This window comes from Podarcis pityusensis, assembly GCF_964106645.2.
Source record: "Podarcis pityusensis genome assembly, chromosome: 14".
Lineage (NCBI taxonomy): Eukaryota > Metazoa > Chordata > Lepidosauria > Squamata > Lacertidae > Podarcis > Podarcis pityusensis.
In genome coordinates, this window is record NC_138039.1 from 39169738 (window position 1) to 39197661 (window position 27924).

A 27924-nucleotide genomic window follows, 5' to 3' on the forward strand; every position below is an offset into this window, starting at 1 on the left:
CAGATCTTGAAAAACAGCTTTAAAATAAAGGCAGGCCGTCTTATGCTTCAGAGAGGCAAACGCATGTGCCAAAAACCTTCGTGACTCCTGCCCGTGAAGCTAACAAGAAAGCGATAAAGCAGAACTGTAAGCCAAGGCTGTCCCCCAAGCTGTGTCCATTGTCAACAAGTGGCTGCATTTCCCCCTCAAATTGCAAATGCAGCCAAACTCCAGCAGCTCGTCTCTGTTCTGGGAAGGTGTTTGGTCGTCTCTGGCCGAGAAGCAAAAGGCAGATTCCTCCTTCCTCCAACTCTCACTTGGCAGCAGTCTTGAAGCAGGACCCAACTGAGTCTGGCAAGAAAGGAGGCAGAGACCAAGGTTTCCCCAGCATCCTCCGAAAGCACACTTTATTAAGGAGCATGTAAGACAAAACATCAAATGAATAGGGATGCAGCCACGTTTGGGATTTTTTAAAATATAAAGTGCTCACCTAAATACCATGTTAGGCGGGTTATTCAGCATTATGCTCTTGAATGGGAGAAATGTTTACCTTGCCTTCTAAAAAGAAATGGAAGAATATCCCCCCTCCCTTTCAGGTTCAATGGCCAATATTACTTAATCACACACACACACTCATTATGAGGCCATTTAAGATCCTTGAAAAGGATGCATTACATACTGTAGAGGTAGGGAACCTGCGGCCCTACAGCTGTCCGGGGGACTCACAAATCCTGTCCATCTCAGCCAGCATGGCCAAGGGTCAGAGATGGGAGCGATAGCCCTGCAGATGTTGGAACTCCCCTCGTCCCTGGGCACTGGCCATGCTATACTGGGGAAAATGGGCGTTCTAGTCCAATAACATCTGGAGAGCTGCAGGTTCCCTATTCTTCATCTGTCACTAGCTATGCCAAGGATGGAGAACCTGCAGCCCTCCAGATGTTGTTTTTTTGGAGCAGGACTCCCATTTATCCCTAACCTGTGATAAGATGATGGAAATGCAGAAGAGAAGATGCTGATGACTTACACATTATAAGATATAGTGGTAAAAACAATCCAGGATATTAACAAAATACAGCTTAAATCTTGGCATATTTTAACAAGTGGGTTAGATTACATTAAAAACACTGCTGATTAGAAAGGGTGGTATTCAACTAAGTTTTACTCTGCCAGGACCCACTGAAATGAGTCAGGTCTCTTAATTTCATTGGGTCTACATTGAGCAAAGCTTAGTTGACTTCTACCCGATATGTTTTAAGCCTTCTGGTGACCACTAAAATGGAAAATTGCAAGCAGATGGGAAACTGCCGAGATACAAGAGAAAAACCAGGGTGTGGAGAGTTTGGAACATTTCAGAAAAATGAAGAATATGGGGGGGGGGGCTGTTTGTTTTTTTTAATAGCAAAATCAATCAGATTTCTCCCTCGCTTGGCACACTAGATATGGTCAGAATACTTTGTTGGAGACCTTTGCTGCTTAGTACAGAAGTGTGAAATATGGTAACATGCTTTTTATGTAGTTATACAAAGCCCACTTCGTTATAAGCGGAAGTTAATTTGGAAATCTCCAGTTCAGATCTCTGACCAGCACTGAAAACAATGGCTGTGGGCAAGTTATTTGTAATCTTAACCCATTTTGGTATGACATTATGACGGTAACCGAAATAACACTTGTAACTGAAAAGTGCAATAAAACACATGACACAAATGGGTGCCTGGTTGTCCTCATGGTTTGCGGCGCAAAGCCTCACCCTCTCCTGTAGGAGCAGCACTGGAACCAAAACCAAATGCAAAAATAGGTAAGGAACCTTCAATGATGCATGATTAACTCCCCCTAGTGCAAGGTCCCTGAGTTTGGTAGCAACCTCAAGTACATTGTGGTCCAGATTTCATCTCCTTCCACAGGCGCAGCATCTTTGCCTCCTACGTCACAAAGTTGCCGTGACAACAGAGGAGGCAGTAGCCTAAGCCAGGCATAGGCAAACTCGGCCCTCCCAATGTTTTGGGACTACAACTCCCATCATCCCTGACCACTGGTCCTGTTAGCTAGGGATGATGGGAGTTGTAGTCCCAAAAACATCGGGAGGGTCGAGTTTGGCCATGCCTGACCTAGGCTCACTATAGTTCCCTGGAAGGCTGTCCTTAAACTGAAACCCCAAAGTTGATAGTATTGGGGGAGCAGAAATGTTATCTACCCAGCCCTTCCTTCTCTGAGCATGCAGGTTAGGTTCTCAACATCTCCAGGGTAGACTGGGAAACACTGCTGTCTGGATTCCTAGGCAGATGCTACCAGTCAGTGTAGACAATACGGAGTTAGAGGGGCCAATGGCTTGATTCTGAATAGAATCGTAGAATTGTACAGTTGGAAGGGACCCACGAGGGTCATCTAGTCCAACCCCCTGCAATGCAGGAATCTTTTGCCCAACGTGGGGCTAGAACCTACAACCCTGTGATTTAAAGGGTCTCCTGCTCTACCAACTGAGCTATACCGGGAGTGTATAAGGCAGCATGCACGGTTCCAATAAAACGCACCAAACTGATGGGTACTTCTCTCCCAGTTAACTGATGATGGCACTATTAAAAAGGAACCTTTGCATAAAACTTCACAAACATTAGCAGCGTTTTGTCCAAGTTAGGTTCTACTAAATACTGCATGGAATACCCTTTTTAGCAAACAACGGTGACACCCACATAGAATATTGGTTTGAGTATTAAGTCAAAGAAACTGTTGTGATTTTCACACACATAAAATTATTATTCTACACTATCAGAATTTTAACGGGAGCCCTTATTGGCTCCCCACAAACGCAGCCAATCCTCACAGTCTGTCTATTTCACTGCTGCAAACCTGATTATTATTATTATTATTATTCTGAGAATTGGATTGTCTAACTGGATGGTTTCTGGCAAACGTACAGAAATGGGTTTGATAAAAGTTTTGCTGATTTCAGTACAACAACAACAAAAATGACTTGGGAACAAAAACAAGGGGGCAGCTTTTCTTCAAAAACAAACAAACAGACAAACAGTTCTGAAGCGTTATTTTTTGGTAGGCAAATCACCGGAAACACAGAGTCCTCCGTTTCCTAAAAAGAGGCCAATACATTTCCTTTAAAATGTGCAAAATTCAATAAAAGCATAATGTCCCATGTCAGTAAAGTGGCTGACCTGAATAGAGTCAAACATGATGGTTTTTCAAACTTCCTAAATCCAGGGGGCGTGTGGGACACACTGACATATTTCTACATGAACTTATCTGGCCCAGAACTCCAGTGTGCTTGCAAGGGATTCTGGGACAAGTTCCAGGGTGTTAATGCAGGACCCAGACCAGATCAAGTGGACCTCATTGCTGCACTGCGTGAACTAAGCTTGTTCGCCAGTAGTTACCTTCTTCTCTAAGGGGAACCCTTTGTAACCTTCTGGGGAAACCCCAGAACGCAGTTCAAAAGCCCGCTCCCGTTAACTATTCCATTCGCCACTGTTGTGGTCGTTTTCGTCGTCTTCCGAATCGGCAGACACTTTCTTGATCCTTTGCATTGCTGCCTTGATGCTCCTCTCCAGTTCGCTGCTGGAGTGCCCTTTCTCCGTGTCCAGCTTGGGCTCCTGGGTCACTTTCCTCAGCTTAACTCCCTGCCGTATGGCCGCGAGGATGCTGTCGTTGAGGGAGTTGTTGGAAGATGGCGCCTGGCGGGGCGGTTCCACTTTGCGGAGAAGGATTTCGCCACGCTTCAGCGATGCCAAAACCTCATCCATGGATCCTGTGGCAGGAGGGAAAACAAAATTAAGACCCTCAGCCACTGTTCAACAGATCACTCTCCTTCCCGGGCTGAGAGGGGAAATGGCGAAAACAGGTTATTTACTGGGACAGTGTGCTTTTTGCAGCTGCTGTTAAAGTTGCAAAACAATGATGCACGGGACGGAGCAACGGAGGATTTCTGAAACAACAAGGCAATATTAGCTCCAACCAAGGTATGATGGAGAACAGCAACAACCAGGAGAAGATAGACAACACTTTACAAGGACAGGAAGAAACATCTCGGACAGAATAATTGCCACACACAGAAAGAACAAGGATATAATCTGAGTGCCTCACCTGTAGCTTTATAAACCATTTAATGTGTCGATATGAATGGAAGTTGTTAATACTGCAGTTGTTATATAAGGGATTGTTATTTTGACCGGAGTGTAATTGAAATTTGTAAGATTTCGGAACGCAGAAATAAAGTAAACCATCAAGTCTAGCATGTTGGGGGGGGCACCTTAATTATATAATTTGGTATCTGAATGATTGGTATTAGTAATTGCATTATAATTTGGCATTGTTTATAATGAGGCTATCATTGGAACTGAAAACTAATAAAAAAAAGACCCTCAGCTGCAAGGATTCGGGGGCAGGGGAGAAAGAGAACAGGGGAGAGGAAGGCAATGAATCTGGTTTCTCCAGACACTCCAGGAACTCCGCAGCTACTTTTGCCGAGAATGGAAAACTGGACACTGGTACAGTGGAACCTCGGGTTGCAAACTCTCTCCGGTTTGGAAACCTGCATGCACTAAGTCACGGTTTGGCTTAGTGGGTACATCTCATGAAGTCCTCCTCAGAGGAGGCCCATTGGAGATAATAGACAGAAGTTAATCACGTTCATTTAATGCAGGGGTCAGCAAACTTTTCCAGCAGGGGGCCGGTCCACTGTCAATCAGACCTTGTGGGGGGCCGGACTATATTTTGAAAATAATAATAATAATAATAATAATAATAATAATAATATATGAATGAATTCCTATGCCCCCCAAATAACCCAGAGATACGTTTTAAATAAAAGCACACATTCTAATCAGGTAAAAACACGCTGATTCCTGGACTGTCTGCGGGCTGGATTGAGAAGGCGATTGGGCTAGATCCGGCCCCCAGGCCTTAGTTTGCCTACCCATGATTTAATGGATCTCCTCCAAGCAGGACCAGCACTGGAGACAAACCAGTGTTACACGCAAAAAGGGTATACAGTGGTACCTCGGGTTAAGTACTTAATTCGTTCCGGAGGTCCGTTCTTAACCTGAAACTGTTCTTAACCTGAAGCACCACTTTAGCTAATGGGGCCTCCTGCTGCTGCCGCACTGCCAGAGCACGATTTCTGTTCTCATCCTGAAGCAAAGTCCTTAACCCAAGGTACTATTTCTGGGTTAGCGGAGTATGTAACCTGAAGCGTATGTAACGCGAGGTACCACTGTACTGCCACCACCCGATTCCTTGCCCACTGGAAACTGAACCTGGAATCTTCCCTGTACAAAGCAGGCAACCTCCCACTGAACCTATGGCTCCATCTCCAAAAGGAGAAGCCCACCCTCGCCCACCCACAAAGTTCCTTTTCTGCAGGCTTCTGTTCCCATGCGCCCCCCCTACACACCACAAAGCTACCTTTAAGATCTAAGTTTTTCACGTTTAATTAAAAACCACCGCAACCAAGCAAGAGAAGCAGAAAAATCATTAACAAAAACAAGAGGGGGTGGGGGTGGGGGGAAGGAACCTGAGTTATTTATTTTTTATTAATAAATAACTCAGGTTCCTTCCCCCCACCCCCCCTCTTGTTTTTGTTAGCAATAACTATCGACATGTTTAAAAAGCACATCGTTTGTTAAGCCGCCATATGTGCCACCTACAAATTTAGCTGCGGACTGCCTGCTTCTTCCATCTGATTACAACTCACATGTTTGAGGGCCGGTCCCTGCGCTATGCCAGGAGGGGGGGGGGAGAGTTACTTTTGAATTTCACGGTGGCAGTGAAGTTTCTAAATGAGGAAATGTCTGTTGCTCGATTAAGAAGGCAAGGAGAGCCCCTCTGGGTCAGAACGAAAGCCTATATCAGGGGTCAGCAAACTTTTTCAGCAGGGGGCCGGTCCACTGTCCCTCAGACCTTGTGGGGGACCGGACTATATTTTTTTTGGTGGGGGGGATGAATTCCTATGCCCCACAAATAACCCAGAGATGCATTTTAAATAAAAGCACACATTCTACTCATGTAAAAACACGCAGATTCCTGGACCATCCGCGGGCTGGATTTAGAAGGCGATTGGGCCAGATCCGGCCCCCAGGCCTTAGTTTGCCTAGGTAAAGGTAAAGGTAAAGGGACCCCTGACCATTAGGTCCAGTTGTGGACGACTCTGGGGTTGTGGCGCTATTCTCGCTTTACTGGCCGAGGGAGCCGGCGTACAGCTTCCGGGTCATGTGGCCAGCATGACTAAGCCGCTTCTGGCGAACTAGAGCAGTGCACGGAAACACCGTTTACCTTCCCGCCAGAGCGGTACCTATTTATCTACTTGCACTTTGACATGCTTTTGAACTGCTAGGTTGGCAGGAGCAGGGACCAAGCAACGGGAGCTCACCCAATCATGGGGATTCGAACCGCCAACCTTCTGATCAGCAAGTCCTAGGCTCTGTGGTTTAACCCACAGCGCCACCCGCATCCCATGGCCTATATAGTTCAGCATCCTCCTCCCACAAGGGGCAACCAGAAGCCTGCAGAAAGCCAACCAGAATGGCTCCAGTCTGCAATATTAAGAAGTGCCTTCCTGGATCAGATCAAAGGTCCCTCGATTAGCCAGGAACATTGGTGAGCCAGAGGCCGCTCTGGGAAGCTACAAAGTTTGGCATCCCTACAGAGTCAGCCAGCATGATGGTGTGGTGCAGCACGCATCAGCAATGCACAGAAAAAGGAAATAACAGCCCTCCCTACCTGCATAATCGTTTGCCGTGTGCCGGGACGTCTCGTCTGCTTTCTCTGGAGAGCCACTTTTCCCAGAAGGGTCTTTGCACAAGAGGGGCAGAGGCTTCTCACCGATTTGCGCTCCTGTCCTTAAGCAGAGAGGCTGGTTGTTTGATGGTGGGGGAAGTGGCGGTGGTGGCGGGGGAGGCGGCGGGGGAGGCAACAGTGGCGGCCCCCCGTTGCTCTTCCCTTGCTGCTCAGGGCCGGGTGGCGGAGGGGCAAAAATCTGGACAGGGATATCCTTCGAGGGCTTCTGCCGCAGCGCTTTGAAGCCTTTGGCTTGTGCTGGCCGGGAGGTCTTGGCAGAGGGCGTCTTGCTCGCAGAGAACGTCTGAGGGGCACCGGCTGGAGTCCGACGGGAGGTGCCCTGGGGCTGCTTGGCATTCAATGGCTGCGACCGGGAAGTCTTCAGCACAAACTGCGCTGGGCATTTCTGCAAGGGGAACGACGACAGAGCTGTCAGGTTTCAGAAAGGTGCAATTCAACTGCCGAAGAGCAACGATGGTGGAAAGAGAGCTAGTGGGTGGTTGGAGTGTCGGACTAGGACCTGGGAAACCAGGGGTTACCGTATTTTTTGCTCTATAAGACGCACCTAGTTTTAGAGGAGGAGGACAAGAAAATAAATATTCTCTCCCTCTCTGCGCAGCGCCTCTCCAGCAAAGTGGGAGGAGAAATGGGAGGGGCTGCGTTTCTCCTCCCGCTTCACTGAAGGGGCACTGCGCAGAGAGGGAAAGCTGCGCAGTGCCTCTCCAGCAAAGCGAAGTCAGAACAGCAAGAGGGATCGCTGTGCAGCGAAAGCAGAGATCCCTCTTGCTGTTCTGGCTTCTGGGATAGCTGCGCAGCCTGCATTCGCTCCATAAGACGCACACACATTTCCCCTTACTTTTTAGGAGGGAAAAAGTGAGTCTTATAGAGCGGAAAATACGGTATATGCCCACTCAAGCATGATCCTTAACCGGCTGGCTTTGGGACAGTTGCCAGCCTTTATGTCACAGGGTTGTTTGTAGACTCATCCAGTCCAACCCTCTGCAATGCAGGAATCTTTTGCCCAACATGGGGCTCGAACCCTCGGCCTTGAGATTAAGAGTCTCCTGCTCTACCGACTGAAGTTGTTTTGAGATTAAAATGGGTAGGGGGAGAGCCACACCCTGGAGGAAAGGCAGGCTATGAATACAATAAACATATCATTTTAATCAGTGCCCTTCAATGTGCTTTCCTCTGCTACTTCAGAAAGAAGGTATTATGATTGTAACTGCGGTCGTGATTTCTTACCCAGCCTTCATCGCAGCGTCCAAGGTGAGTTATCGAGCCATTTAAAAATACAATATCAAAATCACTTCAAAGCAAGAGGGTGGGGTCCTACACCACATAAGCCTATGTTTAAGAAACAACAACCCATGCCAAACCAATTTATTATAACAATTTCTAAAACAGAACTTGTCGTTGTTGTTTCCTGCTGCCGCTGGCCAGTTGCAGGGGAACGAGGAAACAAGCACACCACCTTCGATTTGTCTTTTCTCCAGAAGGAAGATTTTCCACTGGCAGAAGGATCGCTGAGAGCTCGACTTGAGACTCACCTCTTTGAACGTCTTGAGCCTCTCCAGGGTTTTCTCTCGCTCCTGCTTTATCCACGCTTTCTTCTTCTTCTCGTCCTCTTTCCTTTTGTCTCTTTTCTGCATTTGGACACAGGAAAAAAGTTAACACCCGCATACAGTGGTACCTCGGGTTAAGTACTTAATTCGTTCCGGAGGTCCGTTCTTAGCCTGAAACTGTTCTTAACCTGAAGTACCACCTTAGCTAATGGGGCCTCCTGCTGCCGCCGCGCCGCCGGAGCCTGATTTCTGTTCTCATCCTGAAGCAAAGTTCTTAACCACAGGTACTATTTCTGGGTTAGCGGAGCCTGTAACCTGAAGCGTCTGTAAACTGAAGCGTATGTAACCCGAGGTACCACTGTATAGAGATCTGCTACAATGACTGGGGTAAATATACAGAAGATGGTGCAGTAAAAAACCCCCCAAAAAGGTAAAGGACCCCTGGACGGTTGAGTCCAGTCAAAGGTGACTATGGGGTAGCGGAGCCCATCTTGCTTTCAGTCTAAGGGAGCCCGTGTTTGTCCAGAGACAGCTTTCTAGGTCATGTGGCCAGCATGACTAAACCAATTCTGGCGCAACGGAACACCGTGACGGAAACCAGAGCACACAGAAATGCCATTTAGCTTCCCGCTACAGTGGTACCTGTTTATCTACTTTGATGTGCTTTCGAACTGCTAGGTTGGCAGGAGCTGGGGCAGAGCAATGGGAGCTCACTCCGTCGTGGGGATTTGAACTGCCGACCTTCTGACCAGCAAGCCCAAGAGGCTCAGTGGTTTACACCACAGCACCACCCACGTCCCTAGATGGTGCAGAAAAGTTATATGCACAGGGAATCCAAATCCTACAGCCCCCAAAAGTAGGATCCTGAGTCACGAATAGATCACGCAAGTTGAGCAAACTATTTTGCATGCTTTATTCTGGTTTCGCAATCCTCAGGGCAGTGAGGGCAGAGGGATATGTACACAGGACTCAGAATCATAGAGTTGGAAGGGACACCAAGGGTCATCTAGTTCAACCCCCAATAGCGTCTCCCTGGTTACCAGCAAGCACCGCCCATTCCGCTTCCAAGCGTACCTTCCCAACCACAAGGCCTAGAAACCTGGTATAAAGGCAAGAGTTCCCAGGACATAGAATGTTACTTTCTTTCCCTAACTACACTAACTACAGCTCAGCCGGAGTACCTTTGAAGTCGAACAGAATCCGTTCTGGAAGTCTGTTCCACTTCCAAAAAGTTCGGAAACCAAAGCGCGGCTTCTGATTGGCTGAAGGAAGCTCCTACAGCCAATCAGAAGCCGCGGAACCCCATTGGACGTTTGGGTTCTGAAGAACGTTCGCAAACCGGAACACGCACTTCCGGTAGCCAAAACGATCGCCTCCCAGGGTGTTTGGGATCCAGGGTACGACTGCAATTCCATAAAGGAAGAGCAAGGCGCCTCTGGCCCTCCAGATGTTGCTCGACTTCACACCTCACCACTGGCCATGCTGGCTGAGGCTTGGAACCCAATAACATTTGCTTGCGGGGCCACACACTCCCCACCCCTGCCTTAAAGATTTCTCCCCCAGTTCCTTGCTACTCACAATCTGGATGCTGTGATGTTGCTGGAAATGCCGTGAGCTCTCTTGAGCCTGCTGCAGCCGGGCGTGGCGGCTCTCTTCACATTGATCCTAATGGAAAAACCAAGCAGAAGAATGCCGGTCAGCTGTAAATGCCGGCTGAGGTCCCCATTTTATTTTAAAACGCAACGTGTGTGTTTGTGTGTATCATGTTTATTGGAACAAGTGTCTCCCCCCAATGTCAACAGTGCAGAATTCAGCGGCCAGGTTGCTCACCGGGACAAGACGGTTTGAGCATATTACACCGATCCTGGTCCGACTGCACTGGCTACCAATTAGTTTCCAGGCCCAATTCAAAGTGCTGGTTTTGACCTATAAAGCCTTAAACAGCTCAGGACCACAATACCTCAAGGACCGCCTCTTCCCATATGAACCCACCTATACCCTGAGGCCCTTCTTCGTGTGCCTCCTCCTCGAGATGTCTGGAGGGTGGCAACATGAGAACGGGGCCTTCTCTGCAGTGGCTCCCCGTCTGTGGAATGCTCTCCCCAGGGAAGTTCACCTGGTGCCTTCATTAGACACCTTTAGGCGCTAGTTCCTTTTCAACCAGGCCTTTGGTTGACTTGACATTCAATGCCCTTTTAAAATGTGTGTGGGGTTTTTTTGGGGGGGGTGTTATTGGGTTCTTTTTATTTTTATTTTATGTATGTTGTGTTTTTATACTGTGATTTTATCCTATGAACAGCCGTGAGACCTGCGGGTATAAGGTGATAAGCAAATTTAATAAATAATAATACTAGGGCACCCGAAATTTTCTGGACGACTTGCCTTTTTGTTTCTGAGGTAAGCTCTCCTTGAGCAGATAATCCCACGCTTCGTCTCCAACTGCTGGGTCTTCTGCCTCAGTTGAGCTATTTCAGAGGAAGGCACACGGGTTTCTTCCAGGACTTGCTCAGTGGCTTCTAACTCATCAGGGTTTTCACATGTGTCATAATAAACTACTTCATCCTGGATCTCTAAAGGAAGGAGAAAATGTTTACTTATGTGAAATATGCAAATCTACCTATCTATCTATACCTATACAGTCATACCTCGGAAGTCGAATGGAATCCATTCCGGATGTCCATTTGACTTCCAAAGCATTCGGAAACCAAAGTGTGGCTTCCGATTGGCTGTAAGAAGCTCCTGCAGCCAATCAGAAGCTGCGGAAGCTGCGTCGGATGTTTGGCTTCCAAAAGAACATTCAAAAACCAGAACACTTCCGGATTTCGATCATTCGGAAGCCAAAACGTTCAAGAACTAGGCTGTTCGACTTCCAAGGTATGACTGTACACACACGTATATTAAATAAGCTCAAGAAAATAATATTTTTCAAGTTCCCCCAAATTCCCAAAAGTTGGCTATCTGCTGCATCTCTGCATGATGCCCTGCTCTATATACTTTCCCTCTTCCAGCCTCCTTAAGGCGCATAGGTAAACTTGTTCAATCCAGCACGATGGCATAATGACCACTTCTCAGAAAGGAGGCTGCCTGCTGTGTCTCTGTGTGACTAACTGTTCTGGCCTTGCCCCTGGAGTGGCAATGTAAAAACAATGCTTTATTCCGCAGGGCCTGCAAGACAGAGCTGTTCCACCAGGCCTTTGGTCAGGGCACAGCCTGACTCCCTCCTTTGGCAATCTTCACAGAACTTTAGCCTAATGGTTGCCATCAATTTGATTTGAATTAATTTTATAATGGAATGATTTTAGAATGTTGTACTATTTTATTGTTGTTAGCCGCCCTGAGCCCGGCTTCGGCTGGGGAGGGCGGGTTATAAATAAAATTTATTATTATTATTATTATTATTATTATTATTATTATTATTAAGGCTGACAACTTGGGAGGCCGGTGTGTAGAGTGGGAAAACTGACGAGTGTCAGAGGTGTCAGCCAATGGTCCATCATTCTGCTCCCCACACTACCCAACCAGATCCTTCTGGGAAGCCTCCAAGCAGGACACAAAACACAATATCCTTTCCCCTGTTGCTGCTCTCTGACTGGAGGCTCCAAACTGCTGCCCCGGCTACTGCATGAGAGCAGAGAAACAGCCGCCCAGTCCCTGGCAGGTGTGGCTCATTTTGCTTGCTTACCTTTCATCCGCCTCCTTAAAGACTCCAACTGTGTAATAAGCAGCATTTCTTCATTCTTCAGGATCTCGAACTGCACCTCGTACAGCTCCAGCTGTGTTTCATAATATTCTATTTCCAGCTCCTCGACTCGAGCCATGTCATTTTCTTGCTCCTGGAGGGTCTCCATCTGCAGGAAGTGTCATTAAGCCCACAAACTATTAGAAGCAAAACGACGTCACTCGGCCGTTTCCCCTCATCGTGCTTCCCTCCCATCAGAGGGGCATTTTCCGTGTGTGTGTGTACACACACACACAGTGGTACCTCGGGTTCAGAACTTTATTCATTCCGGAAGTCCGTTCTTAACCTGAGGTACCACTTTAGCTAATGGGGCCTCCTGCTGCCACCGCACGATTTCTGTTCTCATCCTGAAGCAAAGTTCTTAACCTGAGGTAATATTTCTGGGTTAGCGGAGTCTGTAACCTGAAGCGTCTGTAACCTGAAGCGTCTGTAACCCGAGGTATCACTGTATGCGTGTGTGTGTGTGTGTGTGTTGTAGAACACGCAAGTAAAAATAAAACACACATTTCCAGGGCACCTGTAAACAATCAAATATACGAATAACCTGTACATATTCACTCTCTTTCCCTCCACAAATCTCTGCTTGTCAATGGTGGCTGGAACAGGTGACCCGATCTGCTGTCGTACATGATGAAACAATGCAAACCTGTAACGAAACCATCCTTTTTGCCCACTGCTTCCTTTAAGCTGTCTGTTAGCTTCTCAGCTAAGGCCACTTGCCATAGGTTAGGCCTAGGCAAACTCGGCCCCCCCAATGTTTTGGGACTACAGCTCCCATCATCCCTAGCTAACAGGACCAGTGGTCAGGGATGATGGGAGTTGTAGTCCCAAAACATTGGGATGCCGAGTTTGCCTATGCCTGCCATAGGCTAGTAATAATAATAATAAATTATTATTTATACCCTGCCCACCTGGCTGGGTTTCCTCAGCCACTCTGGGCAGCTCCCAACAGAATATTAAAAACACGATAAAACATCAAACATTAAAAGCTTCCCTAAACAGGACTGCCTTCAGATGCCTTCTAAAAGTCAGATAGTTGTTTATTTCCTTCACATCTGAAGGGAGGGCGTTCCACAGGGCATGCACCACTACCGAGAAGGCCCTCTGCCTGGTTCCCTGTAACCTTACTTCTCGCAGGGAGGGAACCGCCAGAAGGCCCTCGGAGCTGGACCTCAGTGTCTGGGCTGGACGATGGGGGTGGAGATGCTCCTTCAGTGACAGGGAACCAGGTAGAGGGCCTTCTTGGTAGTGGCGCCTGCCCTGTGGAACGCCCTCCCTTCAGATGTGAAGGAAATAAACAACTATCTGACTTTTAGAAGACATTTGAAGGCAGCCCCGTTTAGGGAAGCTTTTACTATTTGATGAATCATTGTATTTAAATATACTGTTGGAAGCCGCCCACAGTGGCTGGGGAAACCCAGCCAGATAGGCAGTGTATAAATAATAAATTTATTATTATTATTATTATTATTATTATTATTATTATTATTATTATTTATTATTGGGCCGAGGCTGTATGAGGTTTGTTTAGCCTCGTCAGATTGCAATTGCAGGAACGCATTTAAGGGATGCCTTAAGGCTGTTTCCTAGGGACGCGGGTGGCACTGTGGGTTAAACCACAGAGCCTAGGACTTGCCGATCAGAAGGTAGGCGGTTCGAATCCCCGCCACGGGGTGAGCTCCCGTTGCTCGGTCCCTGCTCCTGCCAACCTAGCAATTCGAAAGCACGTCAAAGTGCAAGTAGATAAATACGTACCACTCTGGCGGGAAGGTAAACGGCGTTTCCATGTGCTGCTCTGGTTCGCCAGAAGTGGCTTAGTCAGGCCACATGACCCAGAAGCTGTACGCCGACTCCCTCAGCCAATAAAGTGAGATGAGCGCCGCAGCCCCAGAGTCGGCCACGACTGGACCTAATGGTCAGGGGTCCCTTTAGCTTTCCCTTTAAGGCTGTTTCCTAGCTGCCATGTTCACCCTCCATCTCATGACTCCCACAACTGGGAGGCTCCTCTAGCGAGACGAGAGGAGAATGTGGGGTGATGCCCTTACCTGCTTCCGGATGTCCGCTCTCTTGTGGTTCAGGCACAGCTCTTTGGCCCTCATGTGCTGGAGAGTCTCCTTCGCCAACAGGTACTTCAAGTTTTCTAACCTGGGAGAAGCCGTGGCCCAGGCAGCTTGGCCAAAGCGCTTCCGGTCTTGCTCCATTTGCTTCTGCATGGCTGTCAAGAGGAGGGTCACGCCAATTAAATTGTCAAAGATGTATAAAACAGGAAATAAAAATTCTTGGAAGTGTGGGGTGAAAGAAGGCAGTTTCTTCCACATGTGGTGGACTTGTGACATAGTGAAAACGTATTGGGAAAATATATATAACGAATTAAAGAAGATTTTTAAGTATATGTTTTTGAAAAAACCAGAGCCATTCCTATTGGGAATGGTGGGAGAAGACATTGACCAGAATGACCAGAAACTGTTCTTATACACAACAACGGCGGCGGGGTTATTGCTGGCTCAGGTATGGAAACAGCAAAAATTGCCTACAATAGAAGAATGGCAGTACAAGGTTATGGAGTACGGAGAAATATTAACAGCAAAAATTAACAGCAAAAATTTGACATCAGGGGGATGAAACATATCAAAAAGAAGGGGGGAAATTTATGTTATATATAGAGAAGATGATGTGAAATAGGAAAACCAGTAGAATTAAAATAATATCTCATAACGGGAAAATACAAGAAATTTACTGGATAATAACATCAAAATGAATTAAAAATGTATATTAGGATTATTACTGAACAATATTTGTAAATGAATATAGACAGACAGCAAGAATTTGTATATATAGAAAAAATTATTTTTTTACGGACATTTAATGGAAAAAATGAAGAAGAACAATCTTGTGGAAAATGGACAAAGACAATGCAAAAAGTCAAAGAGGACACAAAAAAGCCAGAAGAAGGAAGGAGGGAAGTCAGCTCGGGAGAGCAAGAACAAATGTGAAATATAATGTATGTGTATGTACAGTATGTAACTAAAAATTCAATAAAGATCATCTGAAAAAAACCAAACAAAAAACCAAACAAAATAAAAGTCCGTGCTTTCAGCATACGTTTAAAGTGTGCTGCTTCCCCCCAAAGAATCCTGGGAACTGCAATTTACCTCTCACAGAGAGCTACAGTTCCTTGCACCCTTAACAGGCTACAATTCCCAGGATTCTTAGGGTGTCGTGTGCTTTAGATGTTTATGCAGGCTAAGAACAGCCTCGAGCCTTTTCTCTGTCCCCCACACAAAGATGTAGGAACATATTAAAGCCAAGTGAAACTTTTATCTATGACCTCATACAGCCAAGGGTTCTGGGTTCGGATCTCACTCAATCCACTGAGTTGTGAAAGCAACGCGAAGCCAAGGAGCGTGGAGGAGCTCTCCCTCTGCGCTTCGGAGGCTGTGCGTTGCTATCACTGAAGCAAAGTAGCCTACATTCGCTCCATAAGACGCACACACATTTCCCCTTAATTTTTGAAGTGGAAAAAGTGCATCTTATACAGCAAAAAATACGGTACAATATAAATAGCATGGCACAAAGCCGTCAATTCCCTAAAGTCTGTTGGAACAAGGAGGTCTTCAAGGACAACCAAGAGGGAGCCAGTCTAGTTTGTCCGGGAGGGGAGTTCCAGAGTCTGGGAGCAGCCACCGAGAAGGCCCTGAAGGTCACCTCCAGGGATGGCCCAAGATATTTTGATGGAATCTCCCACTCAGCACAGACCCTCCCTCTCTAATTAAGATGGGCCTCAATCTACTGGGAAACTCAAGATGGCCTGCCCGGGGGAACTCGTTGGAAGATTGCGCCTCACTCATGCCTAAGAAAGAAAGTATCTTTTATCATATGTGGTGGTTGTGCAAGATAGTAAAAGCTTTCTGGGAAATGATTTATAATGAGTTGGGAAAAAATGTCGAAAATAACCTTTGTTAAAAGGCCAGAAGCTTTTCTTTTAGATAGAATGTGATAAGAGGTACCCAAAGATCAGGGAAAAAACTATTTATGTACACTACCATGGCTGCCCAAATGAGATACACCCAAAGATGGAAAGAAGAAGCAGTTCCAACAAAAGAGGAGCGGCAACTAAAGTTGATGGACTACGCAGAGATGGGGCGAAAGTTACTGGAAGAATATCAAGATGAGAGAGGGTTTTTTAAGCACAATAATAATAATAACATTTTATTTATACCCTGCCCTTCCCGGTTCAGAAAACCGGGCTCAGGGCGACTAGCAACAAATTTAAAACACTTAATTGATGCAACAAAAAACAGCATAAAATACAGTATAAAACGTGAATAAAATAAATTTAGAATTCAAAAATCAATTTAGGGGGAAAATCCATCCAATAAACATTAGATGATCACCAGGGCTAGCTGGCTAAGTTAGTCCTATTGGGCCAGCAAGGAGACCAGGGGAGAATTAGCTGTGGGATCCCAGAGTGGGTAATCTTCATAAAAAGGGGAGGGGGAGGGAAGGAAGGGGAATAAAAGATCAGGCTAAGTTCAAATTGAAAGCCAGGCAGAATAGCTCTGTCTTACAGGCCCTGCGGAAGGAAGTTAAATCCTGCAGGGCCCTGGTCTCATGGGACAGAGCATTCCACCAGGTCGGAACCATCACTGAGAAGGCCCTGGACCTGGTAGAGGATAATCTGACTTCCTTAGGGCCTAGAACCTCTAAACTATGATTATTCATGGACCTTAAGGTCCTCTGTGGGGCATACCAGGAGAGGCGGTCCTGTAAATACAAGGGAACATGTGTTGTATATGTAAAGACAAATTGTAAACAATTAAAAACATTAGCAGGGTTGACATAAACACGAGTGGTGAGAAATAACTTAGAGGAAGTAAAAAGTGTAGATTTGTAAACAGGTTTGAATTGGTTATGCAGCAAGAATACGGAATAATATAAGAAACCGCAGAGGGAGGGAAGTAGCAGAAAATACAGGTGGAATTTGTTTAGACCCGTGATCCCCACAGGGGACAATTTGATTTCTAAGGGGGGCAATTTCAGGAGGATTTTATTAACAGTGAATGGCCTTATAGGCTTCTTCCATGTGAATAGGAATTCACCTTTTGAATAATAGGAATTATGTGTCACTGGGGGGCGGGGGGAGAGCAGGATTTTAGAGATGCTACTGGTTTAAACTTACAGTGGTACCTCAGGTTAAGTACCGTATTTTTCGCTCCATAGGGCGCACAGGACCATAGGGCGCACCTAGTTTTTAGGGGGGGAAATAGAGAGAAAAAATGTATTTCCCCCCCAGCCCCAAAGAGCAAAGAAGCCAAGACAGCGAGCGGGATCCATCCCGCTGGCTGTCTTGGCTTCCTCTTTAGCCACGCGCAACCTCTCCAGCCGGGAGAGGTTGCACGCGGCTTCGTTTTTAGCTGCGGGGTTGGGGCGGGGGAACCCCGAGCTTCCCCCGCCCCCAAAACAGGCTATCCGCAAGCATTCAGAGCGCGGCGGGAACTCCCGCCGGGCTCAGAAGGCTTGCGGAGAGCTGCCTGAAACCTGGAGAGCGAGAGGGGTTGGTGCATTCGCTCCATAGGATGCACACAAATTTCCCCTTCATTTTTGGAGGGGGAAAAGTACGTCCTATAGGGCGAAAAATACGGTACTTAATTCGTTCCTGAGGTCCCTTCTTAACCTGAAACTGTTCTTAACCACTTTAGCTAATGGGGCCTCCTGCTGCTGCCGCGCCACAATTTCTGTTCTTATCCTGAAGCAAAGTTCTTAACCTGAAGCACTATTTCTGGGTTAGTGTAGTCTGTAACCTGAAGCGTATGTAACCTGAGGTACCACTGTAATTTTTATTGCTGAAACATTGTAAAACACAAAAATGGAGAATAATTTTAAAAGAAAGGGAAGGTTGCCTCTGCCTGCCTCTCTGCTCACCTGCTAGGGCCATCACTGTTTCCTTGAAGTAACCAACCGTGATGTCTTGGATGGAGCAGACAGCTTCTTCAGCCTGATCTGTCCACTCCTCCGCCTCTTTCTTCAGGGCCTCAATCCTTTTAGGACCCAGCCTGTCAGCTTGCAAGGATTTCTGCAAAAAAAAGGGAGTATGTTTTTAGAGTCAAAACGGGCATTCACAAGAGGCCAAAGGTGTTCTGTCTGTATCAGAGTTCCATTTTTCAGCTAGTAGAATCCTAGCCGCCGTTGTAGCATACGTGAATAACTTCTTCCACTCTTTTGGCAATTCCTGTCCTATAAAGGTAAGGTAAAGGGACCCCTGACCATTAGGTCCAGTCGTGACCAACTCTGGGGTTGCGGCGCTCATCTCGCTTTATTGGCCGAGGGAGCCGGTGTACAGCTTCCAGGTCATGTGGCCAGCATGACTAAGCCGCTTCTGGCAAACCAGAGCAGCGTACGGAAACGCCCTTTACCTTCCCGCCGGAGCTGTACCTATTTATCTACTTGCACTTTGACGTGCTTTCGAACTGCTAGGTTGGCAGGAGCAGGGACCGAGCAACGGGAGGTCACCCTGTCGCGGGGATTCGAACCGCCGACCTTCTGATCGGCAAGTCCTAGGCTCTGTGGTTTAACCCACAGCGCCACCCAAGTCCCTCCTGTCCTATAATGCCTAACAAAAAAGCTTCTGGTTTTTTAATAAAAAATTTTTTAAACATCTTCTTCAGTTAATTATATATCATTTCCCAATAGTTTTTTATTACAATTCCACTACATATGATAAAACGTACCTTCTTTCTCTTTACACTTCCAGCACTTATTGGAACTTATTCTATACATTTTTGCAAGTTTAACAGGAGTCATGCACCATCAATACATCATTTTCATATAATTCTATTTCAGAATTATGCAATCAGTAAATTTTAAATCCATTTTCCATAGTTTTTCCCAGTCTTCCATTTGTATATTATGTCCTAAGTCCTGTGTCCATTTGATCATTACACATCTGACCTCTTCATCTTTAGTTTCCCATTCTAGCAATAAATTATACGTTTTTTCCAATATTTTGGTATTACAGTATAATCTATAATTTCTCTTTGAAATCTAGATAAGAGTATAAATTATAAAAATGATAAAAAATATGTTCTATTTACAAATAAAAAATTTAAATAGCTACCTTTCTACTGGTAGGACAGCTTTTGTTAGAGGGAGCAGAACCTCAAATCTGTATTAATTTGAATTGATTTTTACTTCTTGAGGGGGGCAGCTGCCCCCTTTCCCCCCTTGGAGGGGGGCCCATGGGTGGGAAAAGGTTGGGAAACATTGGGTTAGATGCTGATAACACCAAGGTTGCAGGTGTGATCCCCATAATAGCAACACCCTAGAGGTCCCGGGCCCTAAGGAAGTCAGATTAACCTCAACCAGAGCCAGGGCCTTTTCAACACTGGCTCCGGCCTGGTGGAACGCTCTGTCTCATGAGACCAGGGCCCTGCAGGATCTGATTTCTTTCTGCAAGGCCTGTAAGACAGAGTTATTCTGTCTAGCCTTTGGCTTGGAATCAGCTTGATCCCCTCCCCCTCTTTCCTTTTTCCTTCTGTGATGGAACTCCTATTTGGGGACTTCCCTGGCTTTTTTCTGGCCCACATAGGACCAGTCTGGATAGTTGGCCTTGGTGAAGATTTTCATCCCCAAAAAGTTTTTGATTTGAGTTTCTACTGAAATGAGGCTGCATTTTAATGTTGTATTTTAATCTTGTTTTTAAGTTGTATTTTAATCAATTGTTTTTATACCTTGTGTAAGCCGCCCAGAGCCCGGTCTTGGCTGGGGAGGGCGGGGTATAAATAAAATTTATTATTATTATTATTATTATTATTATTATTATTATTATTATTAGTGACAGCTGCATATTCCTGCCTTGCAGGGGGCTGGACTAGATGATCCTCAGGGTCCCTTCCTCCTCTATTATTCTAAGTTTGCCTGGTTTTCGTACTGCTTTAGTTGCACTGCAACACAAGAGCGCCTACTGCAAGAATGCAGTAACATTAGGGAAGAGCCCTGCGGAACAACAAATAAAGCAAAACCATGCCTGGATGTTTCAAAATAAATCCATTGCAATGTACTACGGTTGTGCCAACGACACCTACAAAACGAAACAGCAGTCTGGTGCCAACAGATCCCATCTTTCTGACTCCACGGGGAGAAAGCATTCACCACACAGGATCTTATTTTACAGAGACTTCGAAACACCGGGAAGAGAAACCTACCAGGATCTCCAGTCTGTATAAAGTTGCCAGCTCACGCATATCCCTAAACGGCTGCAGCAAATATTGATAGAATTCGGTCGCCACGGTAACCAGCTCCCAATAAGCATCATCTTCCTCCTTGTAGAGCTCCATCAAAGCGACCAGCTTGTCAGCATCTTTGTGCTGGTAGAGAACCTACGGGGGCAAGAAGACTCCAAAATTAGCAATGGAATCGTACCCTTTGCAAAAAATTGAGACATCCAGGGTGGTGGTGGGTGGACAGCAGCCGTTTAAGAGCGCCGCAAATTTACGTAGATGTGGGTCCTACGGAGGCGCCGCACAAACCTCGCAAGACAAACGCACCTGTTGTGTTTATATATTGTGATTTTATCCTGTGGACTGCTCTGAGAGCAGCAGGTATACGGCCCTATACAAATTTAATAAATAATAACATTGCTGCACCTATCAGGGCACCTCCAGAACCTGTGGAACTGCCTGCCACAAGACACAGTCACAGCCGCTAATTTAAATGGCTCTAAACAGGAGTGAGGAATGCTGAACTACAACTCCCTCTTGCCTTAGCAATCAGAAAATAAGGGAGTTGTAGTTCAGAAACATCTGGGGGGCCAAGGATCCCCCCCCCACTGGTTCTACAGCTAGGATTAGGCAAAATCGAACCCGCAACAAAGGTTCGAATTCTGTCACTCCATTTCCTCTTCCGACTTTCTCCCCCGCACCTCAAAACAGCCAGTGAGGGTTCTGCACCCCCTAAACATGCTCTAGGGAGTTTTCAGGGGAGTCCTCCTTCTTTTAAGACCCCTCCCCAATCAATCTAAGAAATCAAGCGCTGGACTGGGCAAACCTTGGTCTTGATCTAGCAAGTTTTTAATTGACAGTTTGTATCCATATGATTAGGGATGCGGGTGGCGCTGTGGGTTAAACCACAGAGCCTTGGACTTGCTGATCGGAAGGTCGGCGGTTCGAATCCCCACAACGGGGTGAACTCCCGTTGCTCAGTCCCTGCTCCTGCCAACCTAGCAGTTCGAAAGCACGTCAAAGGGCAAGTAGATAAATAGGTACCGCTCCGGCGTTTCCGTGCGCTGCTCTGGTTCGCCAGAAGCAGCTTAGTCATGCCGGCCACATGACCCGGAAGCTGTACACTGGCTCCCTCAGCCAATAAAGCGAGATGAGCGCTGCAACCCCAGAGTCGGCCACGACTGGACCTAATGGTCAGGGGTCCCTTTACCTTTACCTTTATCCGTATGATTTGCAACTACAGTCATACATCGGCTTACAGACGCTTCAGGCTGCGTGTCTTTGGGTTACGGATGCGCTGAAACCCGGAAGTACCAGAACGGGTTACTTCTGGGTTTCAGTGATTGCGCATGCGCAGAAGCACTAAAGCGCACTTTGCGCATGAGCGCCGAATTGCAACCCGCGCATGCGCAGACGCGGCGCTGCGGGTTGCAAGCGTGCCTCCCCCATGGATCACGTTCGCAACCTGAGCGTCCACTGTACCAATATAGTTGTACTTTGGATCTCAAACGCCTTGGCTCCCAAACGATCAAAACCCGGAAGTGAGCATTCCAGTTTTCGAACTATTTTTGGAAGCCGAACGTCCGACGGGGCTTCCGATTGGCTGCAGGACCTTCCTGCAGCCAATCGGAAGCCGTGCTTTGGTTTCCGAACGTTTTGGAAGTCAAACGGACTTCCGGGACGGATTCCATTCGACTTCCAAGGTACGACTGTATAGGAGGAAAGTCAAGGTTGCAGAGCAATGGAAAATGCTTAAGCAATTCAAGTTAAGTAGGGGGGAAGAGTTCCTACTGGTAGTGGCGCAGCAATAAAACTGCTAGCACATTAGCAAAGCTAAGCAGCGCCCAGTATGGATTCAAATTGGATGGGGGAGATCCCTGCATTGTGGGGGGCTGGACTAGATGACACCGCAGGAGTCCCTTCCACCTCTACAATTCTATGAGCTACACCTCAGGGTGCTAATTGCTTTATATCACAGTAGAATGGAACACAGCAGCAGCTAAATCATTACATTTGGTGGTCCTAACAGATATATAATGCTGACTATGTCATCAATGAAATAAGTTTAATTTTCTTACAAACAGGGAGCCACTCACGGGAATAAAGGCTGCACAGCAGGGTGGTAGATTGAACCTCATGGAAAACACACCAAAAGTGTTCCAGAATCTAAGAGCTTATCTCAGCTGAGACCAATGTGAGCCATTTCCCACACCCACAGAGGCAAGTCAAGAGCCGGAGAATTTGCCTTTCCCCATTAGCATCTGACGACACTTCTCTGTTTTGAGTAATTGTGAATTGCTGCCGACAAATTGCACACTCTCTCCCAAGAGCTGCGCCAGCCAAACACACAAATCACAGAGTCCCATGTTCCTAGAGGACAGTGCCATTGTACTGTGGTACCTCGGGTTACACACGCTTCAGGTTACAGACTCCGCTAACCCAGAAATAGTGCTTCAGGTTAAGAACTTTGCTTCAGGATAAGAACAGAAATCGGGCTCCGGCGGCGAAGCGGCAGCAGGAGGCCCCATTAGCTAAAGTGGTGCTTCAGGTTAAGAACAGTTTCAGGTTAAGTACAGACCTCCGGAACGAATTAAGTACTTAACCCGAGGTACCACTGTACAGCGAAGCCGGGGGTATGTCCAAATGTTCCTCCAAGTTAATTTTAAAAATTACTATCTCCGCACATAGCAAACTGGCACCTCTGGGAGAAGGCAAGCTTACAAGGGGTTCCTGACATGCTAGCTTTCCACAGGCAGGAAGATCCTGAGGCAACATGGCAGGTGAGGGGAGCCTTTGGCCGCTGAACTACAACTCCCAGCAGCCCCAGCAAGCAAGGCCAATGGCCAGGGATGATGGGCGTCGTTGTTCAGTAATTTCCAGAGGGCCAAAGGGCCTGCAGTATACAGCCCTCCCCTTGCAACTCGGAAGTCTCAGAAACCAGGTCACAGGATTCGGCTGAATGTGTACATCAGCCCTGATCATGGTGGAAATGAGGCCTAGTCGGCAACAGATTGAGAGGGTGGCTGATTTAGGCCTTACAGAAGGCAGAAAATTAAGATGCTGGATGGATGCATGCATGCACACAAAAGCTCATACCAATAACTAACTTAGTTGGTCTCTAAGGTGCTACTGGAAGGCATTATTTTATTTTATTTTATTTATTTTGTTTCGGCCTTGTTACTGCCATTGTTTAGATGCAAGATCTTCTGCAGTGATCCCCAGCTTCACTCACTAAGCTACCTCACAAGTTTGTTAGGAGGATAAACTGTTTTAATGTAGATTGTTTTCCTTTTAAAAAAAATAGAAAATACTTTGAAAGCCTCCTAGTGGAACAGTACAGTCGTATCTTGGATCCTGAACGCCTCAGTACTCGGACGTTTTGGCTCCTTAACGCCGCAAACCTGAAAGTGAGTGTTCCGGTTTGCAAACGTTCTTTGGAACCCAAACGTCCAACGGGGCTTCCGATTGGCTGCAGGAGCCAGTCAGAAGCTACGCTTTGGTTTCTGAGCATTTTGGAAGTCGAACGGACTTCCGGAACGGATTCCGTTCGACTTCCAAGGTATGACTGTATATATTTTCAAAAAGGGGAGGGGCAAGGAGATTGGAGATTGGAGGCGCAGATTGCAGCTACAACAAAGGCGGCATTTTTTCATCTCCGCCAAGCTAAGCAGTTGGCTCCTTGCCTCTCTCGCCCTGACCTAGCCACTGTGATCCACGCGACGGTCACCACCAGACTTGATTATTGTAACTCACTCTATGTGGGGCTGCCCTTGAGACTGACCCAGAAACTCCAGCGGGTGCAGAATGCCGCAGCGAGACTCCTACGGGGTCCTCGCTGCGAGATCACATTCACCCGGTGCTATACCAGCTGCACTGGCTCCCGGTGGGGTACAGGATCAGATTTAAGGTGCTGGTTTTAACCTTTAAAGCCCTATACGGCCTAGGACCCTCGTACCTACAGGACCGCCTCTCCTGGTATGTCCCACGGAGGACCTTACGGTCTTCAAACAAAAACATCTTGAAGGTCCCAGGCCACAGAGAGGTTAGGCTGGCCTCAACCAGAGCCAGGACTTTCTCGGCTGTGGCTCCGATCTGGTGGAACGCTCTGTCACAAGAGACTAGGGCCCTGCGGGACTTGACATCTTTCCGCAGGGCCTGCAACACAGAGCTGTTCCGCCAGGGCACAGCCTGACCCCCTCCTTTGGCAATCCTCACAGAACTCTAGCCCAATGGTTGCCATCAATTTGAGTTAAATTAATTTTAATGAAATGATTTTAGAATGTTGTATTATTTTATTGTTGTTAGCTGCTCTGAGCCCGGCTTCGGCTGGGGAGGCTGGGATATAAATAAAATTTATTATTATTATTATTATTATTATTATTATTATTATTATCAGCACAGCCTCCTGGATCTAGCCAATGACCCATCTAGGGCTGCATCCTGTTCTTACAGCGACCATCCAAATGCGTGTGGGAAACCCTCAAGCTGCGCCTGAGCACAAGAGCACTCTCTTGTCCTGGAGGATTTCAGCAACTGACATTCAGAAGAATCGCTGCCTCCCAACTGTGCAGAGCATAGAAAGTACTGGGTACATCACCCCCCTATGCTTAGAGGATGGGTGGGATAAAAAAAGATAAATACGCTTTAAAACCAGGGATCCTCTGCTTTATAGTGATCTGGAAACCCGGGACAGCTGTTATAAAAGAGAAACTCGCTCAGATTTCTGAGAAGGCGTTTTTTGCAGGTCAAGGGGAATTTCCAGTTCGTTTAATGACTGCAATCAGATACCCTATCCGGTTCAACACTGCCTGCTCCTATAAACACAGGCCTCTCCCCTACACTTAAGCCTAAATATGCAGAAGACTTGTGAGGATTTTGACAGCTGATTTGTCATCCAAACAGCATCTCCATCCAGTACACAGCTGGTGGGCCGGGGGGTGGTTTGGATCTTGGAGAGTTGCACGCAGCACCTTACATGACAACACAAGGAAGGCTTTATTTGGCTGAGTGTCAACCTTCACAAAATCTGCGGCTCCTTGGCCTCGGGTTCCCATGGGGCTTTGAAAACTGGGGTGGAATTAAATGGCTCCAGCTCATTGCTGTGTGTCCACTGCATAGAGCTCAAAAATTCAGGGACTCGTCCTTATGCCAAATCAGCCCATTAACCTCAATAGTGTCTACACTGACTGGTAGCGACTCTCCAGGGTTCCAGGCAAGTATCAGTGTTAGAAACTCAGATATCAAAGCTCAGCGCCAAACGGCTCCTTAAACCACGGTTGCAGTCGCCAATGTATGGAATGTCTAGTTGCCATTTGGGGGCAAGGTGACTCTAAAGTCTTATTTTTCGAACAATGGACTTTGTGCAGCCGGTAAGTGGTCTACAAATGTAAGAAATGAAGACGCACACATATCAGAGCAGCCTTGCCCGAACTAATGTTCCCAGGCGTTGTTGCAACTACAGTTCCCACCCACTGGGCCAAAATGCTGTGTGGAGCTGACGGGAGCAGTGGTCCAACGACATGTGGGGAACCCGAAACTTACAAAAGCCTGGATTATTTGCTTATTTCTTGCATTTATATCCACACCTTTTTCTGCAAGAAACTCAAGGGGGCGTATACAGATGATTTGATCTCCCCTGCCACAACAGCCCTGCAAGGTAGGTGAGGCCCCGAGGCAGGTGGCTTGGAGAAAGGTCCCCCCTCCGAAGCAGCCTCGTAGCCAAGTGGGGTACAGTGGTACCTCGGGTTAAGAACTTAATTCGCTAGACTGGTGACTGGGAGCAGCCGCCGAGACCATATAACACCGGTCTTGAAAGACCTGCACTGGCTCCCAGTACGTTTCCGAGCACAATTCAAAGTGTTGGTGCTGAGCTTTAAAGCCCTAAATGGCCTCGGCTCAGTATACCTGAAGGAGCGTCTCCACCCCCATCGTTCTGCCCGGACATCGAGGTCCAGCTCCGAGGGCCTTCTGGCGGTTCCCTCACTGCGAGAAGCCAAGTTACAGGGAACCAGGCAGAGGGCCTTCTCGGTAGTGGCGCCCGCCCTGTGGAACGCCCTCCCACCAGATGTCAAAGAGAACAACAACTACCAGACTTTTAGAAGACATCTGAAGGCAGCCCTGTTTAGGGAAGCTTTTAATGTTTGATGTATTACGGTATTTTAATACAGTGGTACCTCGGGTTAAGTACTTAATTCATTCCGGAGGTCCTTTCTTAACCTGAAACTGTTCTTAACCTGAGGTACCACTTTAGCTGCAAGGGACGAAGGTGGCGCTGTGGGTTAAACCACTGAGCTTAGGGCTTGCCGATCAGAAGGTCGGCGGTTCAAATCCCTGCGACAGGGTGAGCTCCCGTTGTTCAGTCCCAGCTCCTGCCAACCTAGCAGTTCGAAACCACCTCAAAGTGCAAGTAGATAAATAGGTACCATTCCGGCAGGAAGGCAAATGGCCTTTCCATGCGCTGCTCTGGTTCGCCAGAAGCGGCTTAGTCATGCTGGCCACATGACCCGGAAGCTGTACGCCGGCTCCCTCGGCCAATAAAGCGAGATGAGTGCCACAACCCCAGAGTCGGCCACGACTGGACCTAATGGTCAGGGGGTCCTTACCATTTTCGCTAATGGGGCCTCGTGCTGCCGTGCGATTTCTGTTCTCATCCTGAAGTTCTTAACCCGAGGTACTATTTCTGGGTTAGCAGAGTCTGTAACCTGAAGCGTCTGCAACCCGAGGTACCACTGTATTCAAACCTGGATTCCACCAGGTCCTCGTCCGACGCGCTAACCACTGCGCCGCACTGCCTCTCCTTAGGGAATCTGAGCCCACTCCTTCCCCGTCCCTCCAGGGGTTTACCTGCCAGCGCCCTCCAGGCACCCTTCCTCCCCCCCCCCGACGCCCCCTCACGCCCCCCGACGGCGCCCCGTACCCTCCGCAAGGCCTCCTTGGCGCCGCTGAGCCGCCCCTTGAGCGCTTTCCTGCGGAACTCCTGCAAGTTCTCGAAGTACTCGTCCTCCTCGTCCTGGTCGTGGGCGAAGAGCGAGTCGAGCAGCGCCTTGCGGCCGCACGCCTCCAAGGCCCAGCCCAGGTACCTCTCCAGGCGGCGGCACAGCGCCTCCAGCTCGGCCTCGGCCAGCACCGGGCAGCCGGGGAAGAGCAGCGCCCACAGGCCGCTCTGGCCGGACAGCGCCGCGGGCAGCGCGGGCAGGCAGGGCTCCAGCTGCGGGGCCAAGGCCGACAGCTGACGGTGGACGCCCTGCAGGGCCTGCGGGGAGAAGAGGCCGGCCCAGCTCATCTGCTGCGGGCCGCCAACGCCGCCCCCTCCGGCCTCGGCCGCCTGCTCCTGCAAGGTCCGGTTGTGGCAGGTCACCGCGAACTTGCTCTCGATGCCGTTCCAGGCCACCAGGAAGCGCAGCTTCTGCGGCGGCTCGGGCTGCCCGAAGGCGTCCTCCTTGATGGCCACCCAGCCGTCCAGGCTGTCCGGCTGCGGCTGCTCCTCTGCTTCGTCCATGGGGGCAGAGAGGAAGCCGGGCGCCCGCAGCCTTGCAGCGGCTTCCTTTCCAGCGGCGGCGGCGGCGGCGCCCCTTTGAACTTCAAAGGCTTTCCAACGTTCTAGAACCCCGATAAACTTTCTTTTCCCCACCTCCCCTCCTTTTAG

General features: G+C 47.9%; 1 protein-coding gene across 1 annotated transcript; it reads right to left on the reverse strand.

The window, feature by feature from the left end:
* Positions 1-918: 918 nt before the first annotated feature.
* Positions 919-27890, reverse strand: WHAMM (WASP homolog associated with actin, golgi membranes and microtubules). Its single transcript, XM_080980351.1, has 10 exons — positions 27196-27890; positions 20265-20438; positions 17986-18136; positions 14109-14278; positions 12007-12172; positions 10707-10894; positions 9903-9989; positions 8310-8405; positions 6703-7165; positions 919-3733 (listed from the first exon to the last, which is right to left on the reverse strand). Exons 1-10 carry the CDS (start codon positions 27775-27777, stop codon positions 3435-3437), a joined length of 2376 nt encoding a protein of 791 aa, XP_080836477.1. The 5' UTR covers positions 27778-27890; the 3' UTR covers positions 919-3434.
* Positions 27891-27924: the final 34 nt, after the last annotated feature.

Bases quoted from the DNA above. Each gene is read 5' to 3' on its own strand.
- WHAMM (XM_080980351.1), bottom strand. From the start codon at position 27,777: ATGGACGAAGCAGAGGAGCAGCCGCAGCCGGACAGCCTGGACGGCTGG. The intron at 12,173-14,108 runs GTAAGGGCATCA...CACTTCCTGCAG, and splicing joins GAGCGGACATCCGGAAGCAG to ATGGAGACCCTCCAGGAGCA. The intron at 10,895-12,006 runs GTAAGCAAGCAA...TCCTTCCTTTAG, and splicing joins TTTAAGGAGGCGGATGAAAG to AGATCCAGGATGAAGTAGTT.